The sequence below is a fragment of the Oncorhynchus mykiss genome, chromosome 20 (genome assembly GCF_013265735.2).
Source record: "Oncorhynchus mykiss isolate Arlee chromosome 20, USDA_OmykA_1.1, whole genome shotgun sequence".
NCBI classification, from domain to species: domain Eukaryota; kingdom Metazoa; phylum Chordata; class Actinopteri; order Salmoniformes; family Salmonidae; genus Oncorhynchus; species Oncorhynchus mykiss.
The window spans coordinates 8,344,301-8,358,881 of NC_048584.1; the positions used below are offsets into that span (position 1 = coordinate 8,344,301).

Below are 14,581 nucleotides of genomic sequence, written 5' to 3' on the forward strand. Positions count from 1 at the left end.
AGACACGGAGATGCTGCGCAGGGAGGTTGATGACAACGTGAGTGTGTTTGTGTGAGTGTGAGCAAGCTGGGTGTTAATCTACAGTATTGTATGACCACCCTTGTGACAGTGGATTGCCTGTGTATACTTTATGTGTGTCCTCTCTGTTTAGCTGAATGAAGTGTACAAGCATGTTCCTGGAGCCCAGAGGGTTCAGAATACCAAATTTAGGTGAGACACTTATATCAGGATGACTTTCAATCCCTCTTGAATGTATTACAATGTAAGTCATTTTTGTGCACGTCGTCTAAATCCTATTTCCTCATGTCATTACTGATATTCTGGTTGTGTTTCAGATTACAGAGAAATGCTGGTAAAAGAAAAGACCACACAATTGTAGACACAGTCGTGTCCGCTCCTCGCTCCAGCTACCCCGACATCGTCAAATTGACTGAGAGAAACGTCCAGTCTGGAAACTTCCAAGATCTCAAAGTGGTGCCGGGCTACTACACAGTGGCCACAGACAGAGGTGTGTGTTTGTGTCTGTGTGTATGTCTGTGTGTATGTCTGTGTGTTGGGAGTTTATTAACTGTCTCTCCATCTCGCTCTCTCTCTCTCTCTCTCTTCTCTCTGCAGAGGCGGCTGGTGCCGTGGAGTTCCAGGAGGGGGTGGAGACGGTGGATGTGCGCGTGCCGCTCTTCATCAAGGAAGATGACGATGATAAGAAGCAGCTGCAGGTGGAGGCGGTGGACGTTCCTCTGGGCATCGCTGAGATAGGGAAACGCTTCGTCAACATCACCATCATCAAAGAACACGGTGAGAGCCAATCAGAGGAGCCTTATCTAATCCCTGACCTCCATACTCTTACACACACATGATTCTTCAAAACCATATAGCATTACAAAACACTTTCTTACTATTTATTTCCAGTGAAAATGTGTGTATTTCTCTTTTATTTTGTGTTCTTCCCCTGACCTTATTTAGCTCATAATTGTGTATTTTGTCTCCTCTCCAGCCAAGAGTATTATGTCGTTCCTCCAGCCTTCCTACACCTACAGCCGACAGGACAGAGTGGCTAACATCCCCATTAGCAGAGAGATCATAGAGGACGGACACACACAGGTCACCTACCGCACCCGAGACCTCACCGCCAAGGACAAGAAGGTAACACACGCGAGCGCACACACACACACACACACACACACACACACTAAAAGACAGCAATATCACACCTTTCATTAGTCTAAGTGACTGTTTCTTTTTCCAATCCTAACTACTCTTCCCTCTCTCGCCAGGACTATGTGACAGTGGATGGGGAACTGTCCTACGGGCCAGGGGAGACCCAGCAGACTGTCCCTGTGCGTCTATTGGAGCTGGGAGAGGGAGACGGTCTGCTGAAGGACACACAGGTCAAACAATTTGTCATGGACCTCAGTAACCCAAGACAGGGAGCCAAGCTGGGACGCTACCCCAGAACCACCGTCACCATCACTGACCAACCAGGTGAGGTTATAGACTACTGTCACTATCACTGACCAACCAGGTGAGGTTTTATACTACTGTCACTATCACTGACCAACCAGGAGTGAGGTTTTATACTACTGTCACTATCACTGACCAACCAGGTGAGAGGTTATATACTACTGTCACTATCACTGACCAACCAGGTGAGAGGTTATATACTACTGTCACTATCACTGACCAACCAGGGGAGGTTATATACTACTGTCACTATCACTGACCAACCAGGAGTGAGGTTATATACTACTGTCACTATCACTGACCAACCAGGTGAGAGGTTATATACTACTGTCACTATCACTGACCAACCAGGTGAGGTTATATACTACTGTCACTATCACTGACCAACCAGGTGAGGTTATATACTACTGTCACTATCACTGACCAACCAGGTGAGGTTTTATACTACTGTCACTATCACTGACCAACCAGGTGAGGTTATATACTACTGTCACTATCACTGACCAACCAGGTGAGAGGTTATATACTACTGTCACTATCACTGACCAACCAGGTGAGGTTATATACTACTGTCACTATCACTGACCAACCAGGTGAGGTTATATACTACTGTCACTATCACTGACCAACCAGGAGTGAGGTTATATACTACTGTCACTATCACTGACCAACCAGTTAAGAGGTTATATACTACTGTCACTATCACTGACCAACCAGGAGTGAGGTTATATACTACTGTCACTATCACTGACCAACCAGGTGAGAGGTTATATACTACTGTCACTATCACTGACCAACCAGGTGAGGTTATATACTACTGTCACTATCACTGACCAACCAGTTAAGAGGTTATATACTACTGTCACTATAGCTGACCAACCAGGTGAGAGGTTATATACTACTGTCACTATCACTGACCAACCAGGAGTGAGGTTATATACTACTGTCACTATCACTGACCAACCAGGAGTGAGGTTATATACTACTGTCACTATCACTGACCAACCAGGTGGTCCAGGGTGTATCACATAGCATGAAAAAAGAAAGAAACCTGTATATTATTTTGATCATTTCAAAAGTTTTAATATAACAGTGTTTCTTTGGATCTTCGTCAGTTCACAGGAGAGCGTCGCACAACAGGTCCCGGACATTATTATCTTGGGTGTTGAGAGCATGGGTAACAGCCTCATTTGAGTTTAGAAAGCCAGCCATAACTTCCTCCTCTGTAAGATGGCCATAACACACTTCCTCTCTCGTTGCTTCCCTCAGAGCCCAGTGTGATGATGTTTATGAAGAGCACCCAGAACTTCTCCACAGCTGACCCAACCTACTCCATCCCCGTGGTCCGCACACGCAACCAGGAGGGGCCAGCCACCGTCCACTGGAAGACCCGCAATGCCAAGCGCTTCGAGCTGTCCGGTCCCCTCAAGTTTTCTCCCGGGGAGACTGAGAAGAACATCGTGATCGACCCACGCCCTCACCCTGGACCGGTCAAACCAGAAATGTTCCAGCTGGAGTTGTTTGACCCCAGTACGAACGCTGCGGTCGGGGAGAGGAAGACAACAATGGTCACGATTACTGATGGAGGTAATACACACAGAAACAGACACTGAAACACACACACACATACAGTATGGGGTATCTATAAGGAATCTGATGCATGAGATGTGCATCACTAAAATAAGTGTATTCCCTCAGCACTACCAGAGATTGCCCAGAAGCAGCAGCAGGGTAAGGACTTCATCAACCGGACAGCCATGTCTCCTGGTGGTCGTCTCTTCTCTCCCACCAACGTGAAGGCTAAAGCCACTGGCCCACGAAACATCCGTCTCAACTGGGACCCCTTAGGGAGCCCCCTGGGCTACAAGGTAAGGAACCCCCCCCCCCCCTCAAGATCTAACCCCTTGGACTGCGAGGTGCTGAGAGGAACTGTCATACTTAACTTACCTCGACTTAAACCCTTTTACCCCGTGAGGAGCATAGTTCATCAACAGAGGAACTCATTAGATTCGCCCCCTTGACCCACCTGCCAATTTTTGCTGTTGGAAATTAGGAGATTATTTTCCAAAAATCTTTGGAGTGTAATTTTGGAGTACACAAACAAACGTTGGAAGAGTGTTCATTCCAACCAGTGTTTCACCTGTGTTTTCTACATCTTCTGTTTCCCTCTCCCTGGTCACCAGGTAAAGTATTGGATCTATGGGGACCCTGAGACTGATGGCCAGGTGATAGATGTGAAGACCACCCACGCTGAGCTGACCAACCTGTACCCCTTCTGTGACTACGAGATGAAGGTGTGTGGCTACAACGCCCTGGGAAACGGAAACTACAGCGACATGGTGCCCTGTCAGACCCTGGAGGACGGTGAGTGAGCACACTTCCTGTTCCTGTCAAATATGGACTACATTTATTGTCTTTCACAAATAACACTTCTAGGATTGTGGACAGTTTTTTTTCTTTCTTGTTGAATATTGTTGGGTCGACACAGGATGTAAGCTCAACGATTGTGTCGATGGTTTTCCCCTCTTTCCTACCTTGTGATAAATGTTTCCTCCTTTCTTTCTTTCCTCCCCTCATCCCTCTCTCCTCTCCTCCTCCAGTCCCCAGTGAGCCCGGTCGTCTTGCGTTCAACGTCATCAGTCCAACTGTCACTCAGGTCAGCTGGGCAGAGCCTGCCGAGACCAACGGTGTCATCACCAACTACGAGGTCCTCTACACACCCATCAATGACAACACAAGTGAGTGACCAATCAAATCGAAGAATCACCGAATGCCTCTTAATGCCTGTGCTTCTAAGACATTCTGACGCGTACATATTAGAACTCAATCATTTAATGGGATCTCTGTGTTCTCCTCTCCCTCGTCCTTCCCCCTGTAGAGCCGATGGGTGTAGCTAAGAAGGTTAAGATAGACAACCCTAAGAAGAGGATGTTGCTAATTGAGAACCTGCAGTCAGCCCAGACCTACTGCTATAAGGTCCGGGCTAAGAACAGCGTTGGCTGGGGTCCATTCAGAGAGGCAACCATCAACCTGGCCTCACAGCCCGTCAGACCCATGTCCAGTGAGTTCCTATAAGGGTACTGCGTTGCTGTTTTGTGGAAAATAAATCCTCAAATGAACCAATGAAAACCAACTGTTGCTGCAGCCCTCAAGGACCGGAATTGTGCTGTCTCCTACTATAGGATACTATATTGAATTGTGCTGTCTCCTACTATAGGATACTATATTGAATTGTGCTGTCTCCTACTATAGGATACTATATTGAATTGTGCTGTCTCCTACTATAGGATACTATATTGAATTGTGCTGTCTCCTACTATAGGATACTATATTGAATTGTGCTGTCTCCCACTATAGGATACTATATTGAATTGTGCTGTCTCCTACTATAGGATACTATATTGAATTGTGCTGTCTCCTACTATAGGATACTATATTGAATTGTGCTGTCTCCCACTATAGGATACTATATTGAATTGTGCTGTCTCCTACTATAGGATACTATATTGAATTGTGCTGTCTCCCACTATAGGATACTATATTGAATTGTGCTGTCTCCTACTATAGGATACTATATTGAATTGTGCTGTCTCCCACTATAGGATACTATATTGAATTGTGCTGTCTCCTACTATAGGATACTATATTGAATTGTGCTGTCTCCTACTATAGGATACTATATTGAATTGTGCTGTCTCCCACTATAGGATACTATATTGAATTGTGCTGTCTCCTACTATAGGATACTATATTGAATTGTGCTGTCTCCCACTATAGGATACTATATTGAATTGTGCTGTCTCCCACTATAGGATACTATATTGAATTGTGCTGTCTCCTACTATAGGATACTATATTGAATTGTGCTGTCTCCCACTATAGGATACTATATTGAATTGTGCTGTCTCCTACTATAGGATACTATATTGAATTGTGCTGTCTCCCACTATAGGATACTATATTGAATTGTGCTGTCTCCTACTATAGGATACTATATTGAATTGTGCTGTCTCCTACTATAGGATACTATATTGAATTGTGCTGTCTCCTACTATAGGATACTATATTGAATTGTGCTGTCTCCCACTATAGGATACTATATTGAATTGTGCTGTCTCCTACTATAGGATACTATATTGAATTGTGCTGTCTCCCACTATAGGATACTATATTGAATTGTGCTGTCTCCTACTATAGGATACTATATTGAATTGTGCTGTCTCCTACTATAGGATACTATATTGAATTGTGCTGTCTCCCACTATAGGATACTATATTGAATTGTGCTGTCTCCTACTATAGGATACTATATTGAATTGTGCTGTCTCCTACTATAGGATACTATATTGAATTGTGCTGTCTCCTACTATAGGATACTATATTGAATTGTGCTGTCTCCTACTATAGGATACTATATTGAATTGTGCTGTCTCCCACTATAGGATACTATATTGAATTGTGCTGTCTCCTACTATAGGATACTATATTGAATTGTGCTGTCTCCTACTATAGGATACTATATTGAATTGTGCTGTCTCCTACTATAGGATACTATATTGAATTGTGCTGTCTCCTACTATAGGATACTATATTGAATTGTGCTGTCTCCTACTATAGGATACTATATTGAATTGTGCTGTCTCCCACTATAGGATACTATATTGAATTGTGCTGTCTCCTACTATAGGATACTATATTGAATTGTGCTGTCTCCTACTATAGGACACTATATTGAATTTAATACTTTTAGCATGACCATAGTTTGAGTCTCCTCCCTCTCTCCCTGCAGTCCCTATCATCCCAGACATCCCAATAGTGGACGCGGAGGCGGGGGATGAGTACGACGGCTACCTGATGTACAGCAGCGAGGTCTTGAGGTCGCCAACAGGCTCCAAGAGACCCAGCGTCTCAGACGAAGGTGGGTGCCCACAGACTACGCCACCTTAGCTGGCTCTCGGGAGCCTGTCTCTCCGCAGCCTACCTTCAGTGGCGTACTGTGTGTTGTGGTTCTGTAGTGTGTTTTCAGTGGATCCCATGAAGAATAGCTGTTGCTAAGTAACCACTACTGGGGATGAAGCTCACTGTTTTAGATGTATACATATTGGGTAGTAGCCCCCTCATTAAGCCAGTGAGCTTCACTGCTCTGTGAAACCAAGTGAATGCAGACTGGATAGGACAGGACTGTTATAGATGGGTTCCATGCAAAGAAAGATCTGTCTATCCATCTTCTGTCGTCCAGTCCTCTGCTCACTGAAGGAGAGAAAGAAAATAAATGAAAACAGAAAAGGTCTTACAGTGTCATGGTCAAGGGGCATACAAAAATGAGGGCCTCCTCCACCCTTCTCTCTCTCTTTTTGCACTCTTTCTTCCTTCTCTTTCTGCCTCTTTCTTCATTCTTTCTCTTTATTTGTTTCGTCCCCCCCCCTCTCCCTTTCTCTCTCTGAGGTGTCTTTTAAGAAACTGACATTTATTTTACATCTCATGAGATCATCAGAATATTTTCTTGTTCATGGCTTTGGGTTCTATCATGCCAGTCTTCATACCAGTCTTTATTTTCTTCTTCATGGCTTTGGGTTCTATCATGCCAGTCTTCATACCAGTCTTTATTTTCTTGTTCATGGCTTTGGGTTCTATCATGCCAGTCTTCATACCAGTCTTTATTTTCTTCTTCATGGCTTTTTTCCCCGTGCCAGTCAAACCTTTCCTACCATTGATCCAAACTGCAAAGAAATCTGTGATTGCTGAAAGCCTCCAGACATCTGTAGTTGTAGATATCACCGAAGCTACATTACATGCTGCCTCCTCCTCTTCCTCCTCCCTCCTTCACTCCTTCCATCGCTCGCCATTTCACCAATCACCACGCTTCACAAAAACAACAACTGCCATGCAAACTATCAATCCAGACCATCACCCACCCACCCACCCTGCTTGCTTCTCCCCTCCATAACAAGGCTTTATCAAGTTGGTGGGTTCCAAGCTGGACCTGCGTTCGGTGTCCTGGAAGAGGCATGTGGATGTGATCCCCTACCGCCTCAGCACAGACACAGACACCAGCACTGACGAGACTCCCCGGCCCAGTCGAGCACAGACCCCATCCCTGAAAGGTGAAGACCACCTACCTGGAGTGCTAGACAGCCAGACAAGACAGACAGATAGACAGAAAGATAGCATGCCAGCTACTGTGCATGGCAGCCACCAACCTCCAAAGCAGCTGCAGTGCCCCCTTATCATCTCCTCTCTGGCTTCACAAAATATGCACGATCGGGGATCCTTTAAGATGAGCCTGAGTCTTCAGATCGCTAATCATCAGCATGCGCCTTTCCTCACGTCTGCCATCTGCCCTGAAACTGCCACCTGGTTCTACTCTTATCCCTACCCCTGCTGCACCTCGCGACCTTCCACCCCACAGAGGGTTCCAGGCATCAACTGCCCCGCCTCCAGTTGATGATCGTGGACAGGCTTTTCCAGGTGCCTGTTTGTCTCCTCTGTCTGTCCTCTTTACACCTCTCTGTGGAGAGAGACCCTGGAAAGGAGGCATCTTTTAAAGCTTGTGTAAAGGCTTCTCATGGGTGTGAAGGTGGTGATAGCAAAAATATGTCCCTGTGTGCCGTCTGAGGTTGTAAGGTGGCCATTTCTCTTGCAGTTCGTTGTGATTTGTTGCTATCGATGCACTTGAATCAATTGTTTTGGTTCCAGAATGTTTGGTTTGGGTTATGTTGGGTTCCAGAATGTTTGGTTTGGGTTATGTTGGGTTCCAGAATGTTTGGTTTGGGCTACGTTGGGTTCCAGAATGTTTGGTTTGGGCTATGTTGGGTTCCAGAATGTTTGGTTTGGGTTATGTTGGGTTCCAGAATGTTTGGTTTGGGCTACGTTGGGTTCCAAAATGTTTGGTTTGGGTTATGTTGGGTTCCAGAATGTTTGGTTTGGGTTATGTTGGGTTCCAGAATGTTTGGTTTGGGCTACGTTGGGTTCCAGAATGTTTGGTTTGGGCTACGTTGGGTTCCAGAATGTTTGGTTTGGGTTATGTTGGGTTCCAGAATGTTTGGTTTGGGCTACGTTGGGTTCCAGAATGTTATTGATGTTCTTTATGTTCTCCTCTCACTTCTCTGTCTCTCCTCATCTTTGTCTGTCAGACCAAATGAACGGCAGGTGGGAACAAAACTTCCTGTTCCCCGGGGGAAATAATTCCATGTCGCGCAGTGCCAACATGTCGTCTTCCAGCTACAGCCAGCTGTCTCCCATGTCCACCCTCAGCTCCAACCACAGAGGAGGGGCCGGAGGTTCCATGACTACGGAGTCCTCCACAACATACCTCTCTGGACAAGGTACGGATGGATGCAGATTCTTTCTTAGATTGTGTCAGCTTTTGAATCTTCCTGTTGACTTACAATGGTATGATAGTGACAAGAAATTCCAGCTGGCTTGTCTTCACCAGAACAGTAGCTACACTTTACAGAGTTCAGCAAACTTGGGAGATTTCGAGTTTCAATGGGCAACGTGTTGACACCGAAAGTTCGAAAGGCATTGCACTCAGAAGGCATGCCAGAATTCCACGGTTCTGTATCCATGTCTCTGGTGGTTCATCATAATTCTACTCCTGTCTTTTCTTCTCCTCTCCTGCAGGAGGGAACTTGCTCTCCCGCACTCAGGTGATCGGGGGCGGGACGCGCATAGAGAATGTTGTCATGAGGAAGCGGTCAGAGAACCGAGGTTACTATGAGTATGACGACAACATCCGAGATTCCATCGTCATAGGAGACCTGTCCAGTGGATTGTCGGGATACACAGACGGCAAAAGTAAGATTCGTTGAAGTTGAGGCGTATTTGAAGCATAAAGAGCCGATCATTTACGATCCACACTGACACAGGTCCCAGGTCACAGGCATATTACAGCGAGCCACTGAGACGAGGTCTTTGACTACGAGGCTTTTGCTTAGGAAAATGCCACTGCATAGTATTTAGATATTTCTGTCCTCTGCTATTGAACGCTGGGAGAAGCTTATCTGTTTGCCTGTAGCAGTCGGGGCTATAAATCTCAGATATACACATCATCTGCAACAGGTTTACTGAGGAGATGCATGAGGCGGATGGCTTGGATGTCAGTTATCAATTATTGGGGCTGGTGGCTGTACAGGGCTATGCAGGAGCTATGGTGACTGTCGCTCTCCCCTTTTCTATCTTCTGTCGTTCTCTTTCCTTCGATCCTCTCCCCTCCCTTAACCTCTTTCTCTCCCCTCCCTGTGCTCCTTCTCCCACTCCTTCACTTCCCTCCCTCTCCTGTCCTCCTTCTCTCGTCCATTTGCTCCCTTTTTTCTCGCTCCCTGCGTTCTCAGGTACTTATGGCTTCAGCCCCACTCAGACACAGTACAGCTACAGTATGTCTCAGGTCTTGCGGGGCAGGACCCAGTCTGAGGATGTCAACGATGCGCTACTGAATCTGGACAGGGTGCTCCAGGGTGAGTCCGTCTGCCGGCAGCACACACACAGAGCTGTCCTCTCTCACACCACTGGGACAATAGCAGGGCTTAAAGCTACACTGTGGGTTCATAGTAGGACTTACCACGCCCATTGCTGGTTTGAGAGGAAGGCTTGGTGTCGCAAAAGCTGTTTTTTGCAGTGATATGTTTGGTTTAGGGAAAGTTCTCTCTTTCTTTCTCCCTCTCTCTCTCTCTTTAGTTCTCTCTCCATTGAGCTCACTCCCCGCTCACTAATCCAATCTTACCTATTAACTGTCAATGTAACCCCTGTAATTTACTTGACTCCACTTAACCCCTAACCCCTGACCCCTCTTTCTCCCCCCATCTCTCTCTGTCTGTCTCTAGCTCACTGACCTCTCTCTCTCCCGTCAGACTCTCGTTTGGCCTCTGGGGTCCCTGACACCCCCACCAGGTTGGTGTTCTCTGCCCTGGGCCCCACGGCCCTGAAGGTCAGCTGGCAGGAGCCCCACTGTGACAGGGATGTGCTGGGGTACTGTGTTCTCTACCAGCTACTCAATGGAGGTATGGACCCATGACTGATTTGTGTCACATTGTAAACACATGGTGTTTTGTTGATGTGCAGAAGAAGAATGTTGTTTTTCACTTGTGAACATAGTTCTCTGGTTTTTATTGACTAGGATTTGAAGAAATGTGTCTTTAACAGTTTCCTTAGCCCTGTCAACTTATTTAGATCTCAATACCTTGTCCCAGCATACCTTCAAACTTTTTCAGTGACCCCATTTTTTCCACAATAACTTCTCGTGACCCCCCACCCCAAATATAATGACAGCCTTAACATTGGTCAATTCCGATTTTTACTTCAACAGATAACATTAAATTCATTACATTTTCATCTCAAAATGAAAATAACACATTATAAAAATTCTAAGTAACTTTCTCAAAAATGTGTGTATATTGTCCCATACAATTATCTCTGCTCTTAATTTTTTGTTCCAACCCCCCCCAAAAAAAACAATTGGCAACCCCACTGCAGTACCCCCTTAGTGGGGTTGCGACCCAGACTTTGAGTACCACTGCTCTACAGTAATCAAAGCCCCTTGTCTCTCTCTCCAGGTGATATGAAGCGTATAGACGTGTCCAGCCCAGCAGAGAACTCTGTGGTGGTGCAGGACCTGCTGCCTAACCACTCCTACCTGTTCAAGGTGAAGGCTCAGAGTCTGGAGGGCTGGGGACCAGAGAGGGAGGGAGTCATCACCATAGAGTCAGCCGTCAACCCCAACAGCCCACTCAGTCCAATGCCAGGTAATCAGCAATACATCTCTGTTGATCCATTTTTATCCACACTCCTTTGCTAGCTTATTCACACCTGACCTCTTTCTGTTTGACTCTATATTTACTTTCTCTCTCCAATTCCCTCTTTTTATCTTTAATCTCCTTTGTCCCTTTTTTACACCTTCTTATTTTTTATCTTCCCCTCTCTCTCTCTCTCTCTCTCTCTCTCTCTCTTTCTCTCTGTTTCTCTGTTTCTCTCTTCCTCACTCTGTCTTTCCCCCCTCCAGTTTCTCTCTTCACTCTGAGCACCCCCAGTGCTCTAGCCCTCCTAATATTCACAGCTCTGTTCCTTACCTCTATCCTCTCTAACTCCCGTTCTCCCCCTCTCCCTCAGGTTCTCCCTTCACTCTCAGTACCCCCAGTGCTCCAGGCCCCCTGGTATTCACAGCTCTGTCCCCCGAGGCACTGCAGCTGAGCTGGGACAAACCCCGCAAACCCAACGGAGATATCCTGGGCTACGTGGTCACCTGTGAACAGCTGCACGGAGGAGGTGAGACTGAGCGCTGATTCCAAATCAGATTTGTTATGGACAATGCTAGCAAATGACCATTCACTTTCATTTCATATTCTAATCCCCACCTCCTCTCTCTCTCTCCCCTCCAGGTGACATGCGTTCCTTCCAAGTGAGCGGTAACAGCGCTGAGACCAGTCTGACGGTTCCGGACCTGAGTGAGAACATGCCATACAAGTTCAAAGTTCAGGCCAGGACGACGCAGGGCTTCGGGCCCGAGAGGGAGGGTATCATCACCATCGAGTCTCAGGAAGGGGGTAAGAGGACAGAGTCCTAAAACACTCTTTTTTTATCCAGGGTTTTTATCTAGTGTTTAAATTGAAATGAATAATGTGTCGGTACTCACTGTAAATTGACCATGCTGGGTTTCTTATTTAGAAGCCGATATTCTATACGTTTTGTACATTTGGAATGATGTTGTGTTTAGAATTCTCTGTCTCTCTTTTTCCCCTGTAGGTAGCACGTCTCAACTAGGAGGCCTAGGTGGTATGTCCCAAATAGGAGGCCTAGGTGGTATGTCTCAACTAGGAGGCCTAGGTGGTATGTCCCAAATACAAGGCCTGGGAGGTATGTCTCAACTAGGAGGCCTAGGTGGTATGTCCCAAATAGAAGGCCTAGGAGGTATGTCTCAGTACAGCAGTCAGTCCTTGACCAAGAGAGATGTGTTCCAACTGCCGACAGAGGTCAGCACCCACAGCAACGTCACACACACCATGATCAACGACCCCTACTTCTCAGGTATCAATTTAATCTCTTTATCTCTCTCTCTCTCTCCTTCACACAGACACACACAGTGTCTCTCTATCCCTCACACACACACACACACAGTGTCTCTCTCTCTCTCTCACACACTAACTCCCTCTCCTACCCCTAGGGGACGGTATGATGATGACTTCCCAACACACAGAGACCAGTGGGATGGTAACACGTCATGTGACTAAGGAGGTGGTCCAGAGGAGCATGCAGGTGGCCGGCTCCAGCAGCGTCACCAAGAAGGTCGAGAGGTCGTTCTATGAGGCTTGAGGTCAAAGGTCAACAACAAGATGGCGGTGTCCCTGGGGCCCAACACACCATGCTCACCTTTCTGTCTGTTACAGTGGATCCTGTCCTGCCCTCTGTCTGACATGGGATTAATTTCATTATTTTGTTTATAGTTTTGTCTCTTGTTTCTATTTTGTTGGAAATATTTTACATTCAAAGAACTCTACTACCCCCACAGTCTTGTTGGAAGTTTGTCATTTTTATACACAATGCTCATACTCTATTGGTTCTAGCTGGTATTACGCCCAGAGGCTTTAGATTAGGCTACTGCGCTAATCTGAAGTCGTATCACAATAGTTTAAAGTAGAGCTCGCACTGGTGTTAATATCTCTTGGCAGAGATTATCTGAGAGATAATGGAGGGAGAGTGTACAAGTGTTTATACCGGCTGGCTGCTAGATGTCTTGCAAGATGGCTGCAGTTTGTTAATTTGATTGCATTTACATTTTTAAAAACATTTTAGTCATTTAGCAGACGCTCTTGTCCAGAGGGACTTACAGTTAGTGCATTCATCTTAAGATAACTAGGTGGGGACAACCACATATCACAGGTTGTCTCATCTTAGTAGCAACCGCCTGCCAGTACACTTAACTATGTTTGTTTGTAGGGGCTCATAGAGAATTGTATTATTAGATTGTTGGTGATTCTCACAGTCATTACTATTACAAACATGAAATATATTAGGCTGACGTGTTTTCTTTGTCAGAAGAGATTGAATTGAAATGTTGATGCCAAATACTGTATTGCGATGTAATGTTTGTGTAAAAATATATTTCCTATGGTTTTGCATATTTTTTTTTTTTTGTACATTTTCCATGCTGAACAAAGTTAAAGAGATTCTCTGGTACTTGTGTATACCTTATAGCCAGTAGTTCTGAAGGTAGCGCTCACAAACCAAAAGTGGTCCCCGAACATTCCGTACTATGTCACACGTCTGCAGATATGTGCACCACGTCATTGCTCTCTCTCGCGCGATGCTGTGTGTGCTATCTTGCTATCTGTCACTCAGATGGCGAGGGACTGAAGCTCATTGGCTGAAACTCGCCCCACACGGGGGCAAAATGTAGAGAAAATGGAGCTGTACAGCTTCCAGAAAACAATCGCTATCAAATTAGGAATTTGGTGGCTAATTGAGGTAAAACAGTAATTCTGCTCATAGATTATGCCTGTATGAACTACACATTGACACATCAGCCCAAATTAGGAGCTTTAAAAAATACTTAGTCGCCAAAGTTCTGGAGCATGTCTTTAATAAATCCATAATGTAGATATAACATCATAAGCATGTAGCATAACATCATATTTCATACTTTAAATGTTTTTCTCATTACTGTATAATTGTTTTAAAAAGAGTACTTCGGTCTACAAGCATGTTATGCCTAACTAATATATTCTAGCATAGATAGAAAACTTGGTCCTGATATTTCAGAGGGATATGTTTTGTGACAAAAAGATTGTATTCTCTTTATAATGTATTTTTACACCTATGCTGTGCTTTGGTTCAATTCTAAATACTGTCTATTGTAACAAGTCCTTACACTTAGTGAGATATATGGCAAAAATAATTATACTGGTTGTATGTAAAGTTGAATTTGATAAAAAAATAAAATAAAATAAAAAGTCGTAATGATATTTCATAAATATACCAAAAATACATGTTTATACTTTGTCATCATATCTACTCATAAATTACTTTGTGTAACGTTCATACAATAATCTGCTGTTTGTTTTTTATATATCTGACATGTCCATTTTATGGCATTTAATAAAGATTGAATATGAACCTCAATACTATAGTT

General features: G+C 45.0%; 1 protein-coding gene across 4 annotated transcripts in view; it reads left to right on the top strand.

The window, feature by feature from the left end:
* itgb4 (integrin, beta 4) overlaps nt 1-14,571 on the top strand; it is a 30,574-nt gene extending 16,003 nt beyond the window's left edge. For 3 of the 4 annotated variants that reach the window (XM_036955706.1, XM_036955704.1, XM_036955705.1), the window contains 21 exons: nt 1-37; nt 152-210; nt 336-508; nt 616-795; nt 995-1,143; nt 1,275-1,482; nt 2,731-3,048; nt 3,160-3,329; nt 3,645-3,825; nt 4,062-4,199; nt 4,340-4,522; nt 6,251-6,379; nt 8,595-8,786; nt 9,085-9,258; nt 9,795-9,917; nt 10,311-10,460; nt 11,013-11,201; nt 11,566-11,721; nt 11,835-11,999; nt 12,199-12,480; nt 12,617-14,571. The exon at nt 1-37 is cut by the window's left edge and continues 67 nt beyond it. In XM_036955706.1, the coding sequence (XP_036811601.1) occupies nt 1-37; nt 152-210; nt 336-508; nt 616-795; nt 995-1,143; nt 1,275-1,482; nt 2,731-3,048; nt 3,160-3,329; nt 3,645-3,825; nt 4,062-4,199; nt 4,340-4,522; nt 6,251-6,379; nt 8,595-8,786; nt 9,085-9,258; nt 9,795-9,917; nt 10,311-10,460; nt 11,013-11,201; nt 11,566-11,721; nt 11,835-11,999; nt 12,199-12,480; nt 12,617-12,765 (3,505 nt within the window). In that variant the 3' untranslated portion in view covers nt 12,766-14,571. The remainder of the gene's footprint in view (nt 38-151; nt 211-335; nt 509-615; nt 796-994; nt 1,144-1,274; nt 1,483-2,730; nt 3,049-3,159; nt 3,330-3,644; nt 3,826-4,061; nt 4,200-4,339; nt 4,523-6,250; nt 6,380-8,594; nt 8,787-9,084; nt 9,259-9,794; nt 9,918-10,310; nt 10,461-11,012; nt 11,202-11,565; nt 11,722-11,834; nt 12,000-12,198; nt 12,481-12,616) is intronic. The other variant, XM_036955707.1, reaches the window with a different exon arrangement.
* The last annotated feature ends 10 nt before the right edge of the window (nt 14,572-14,581 follow it).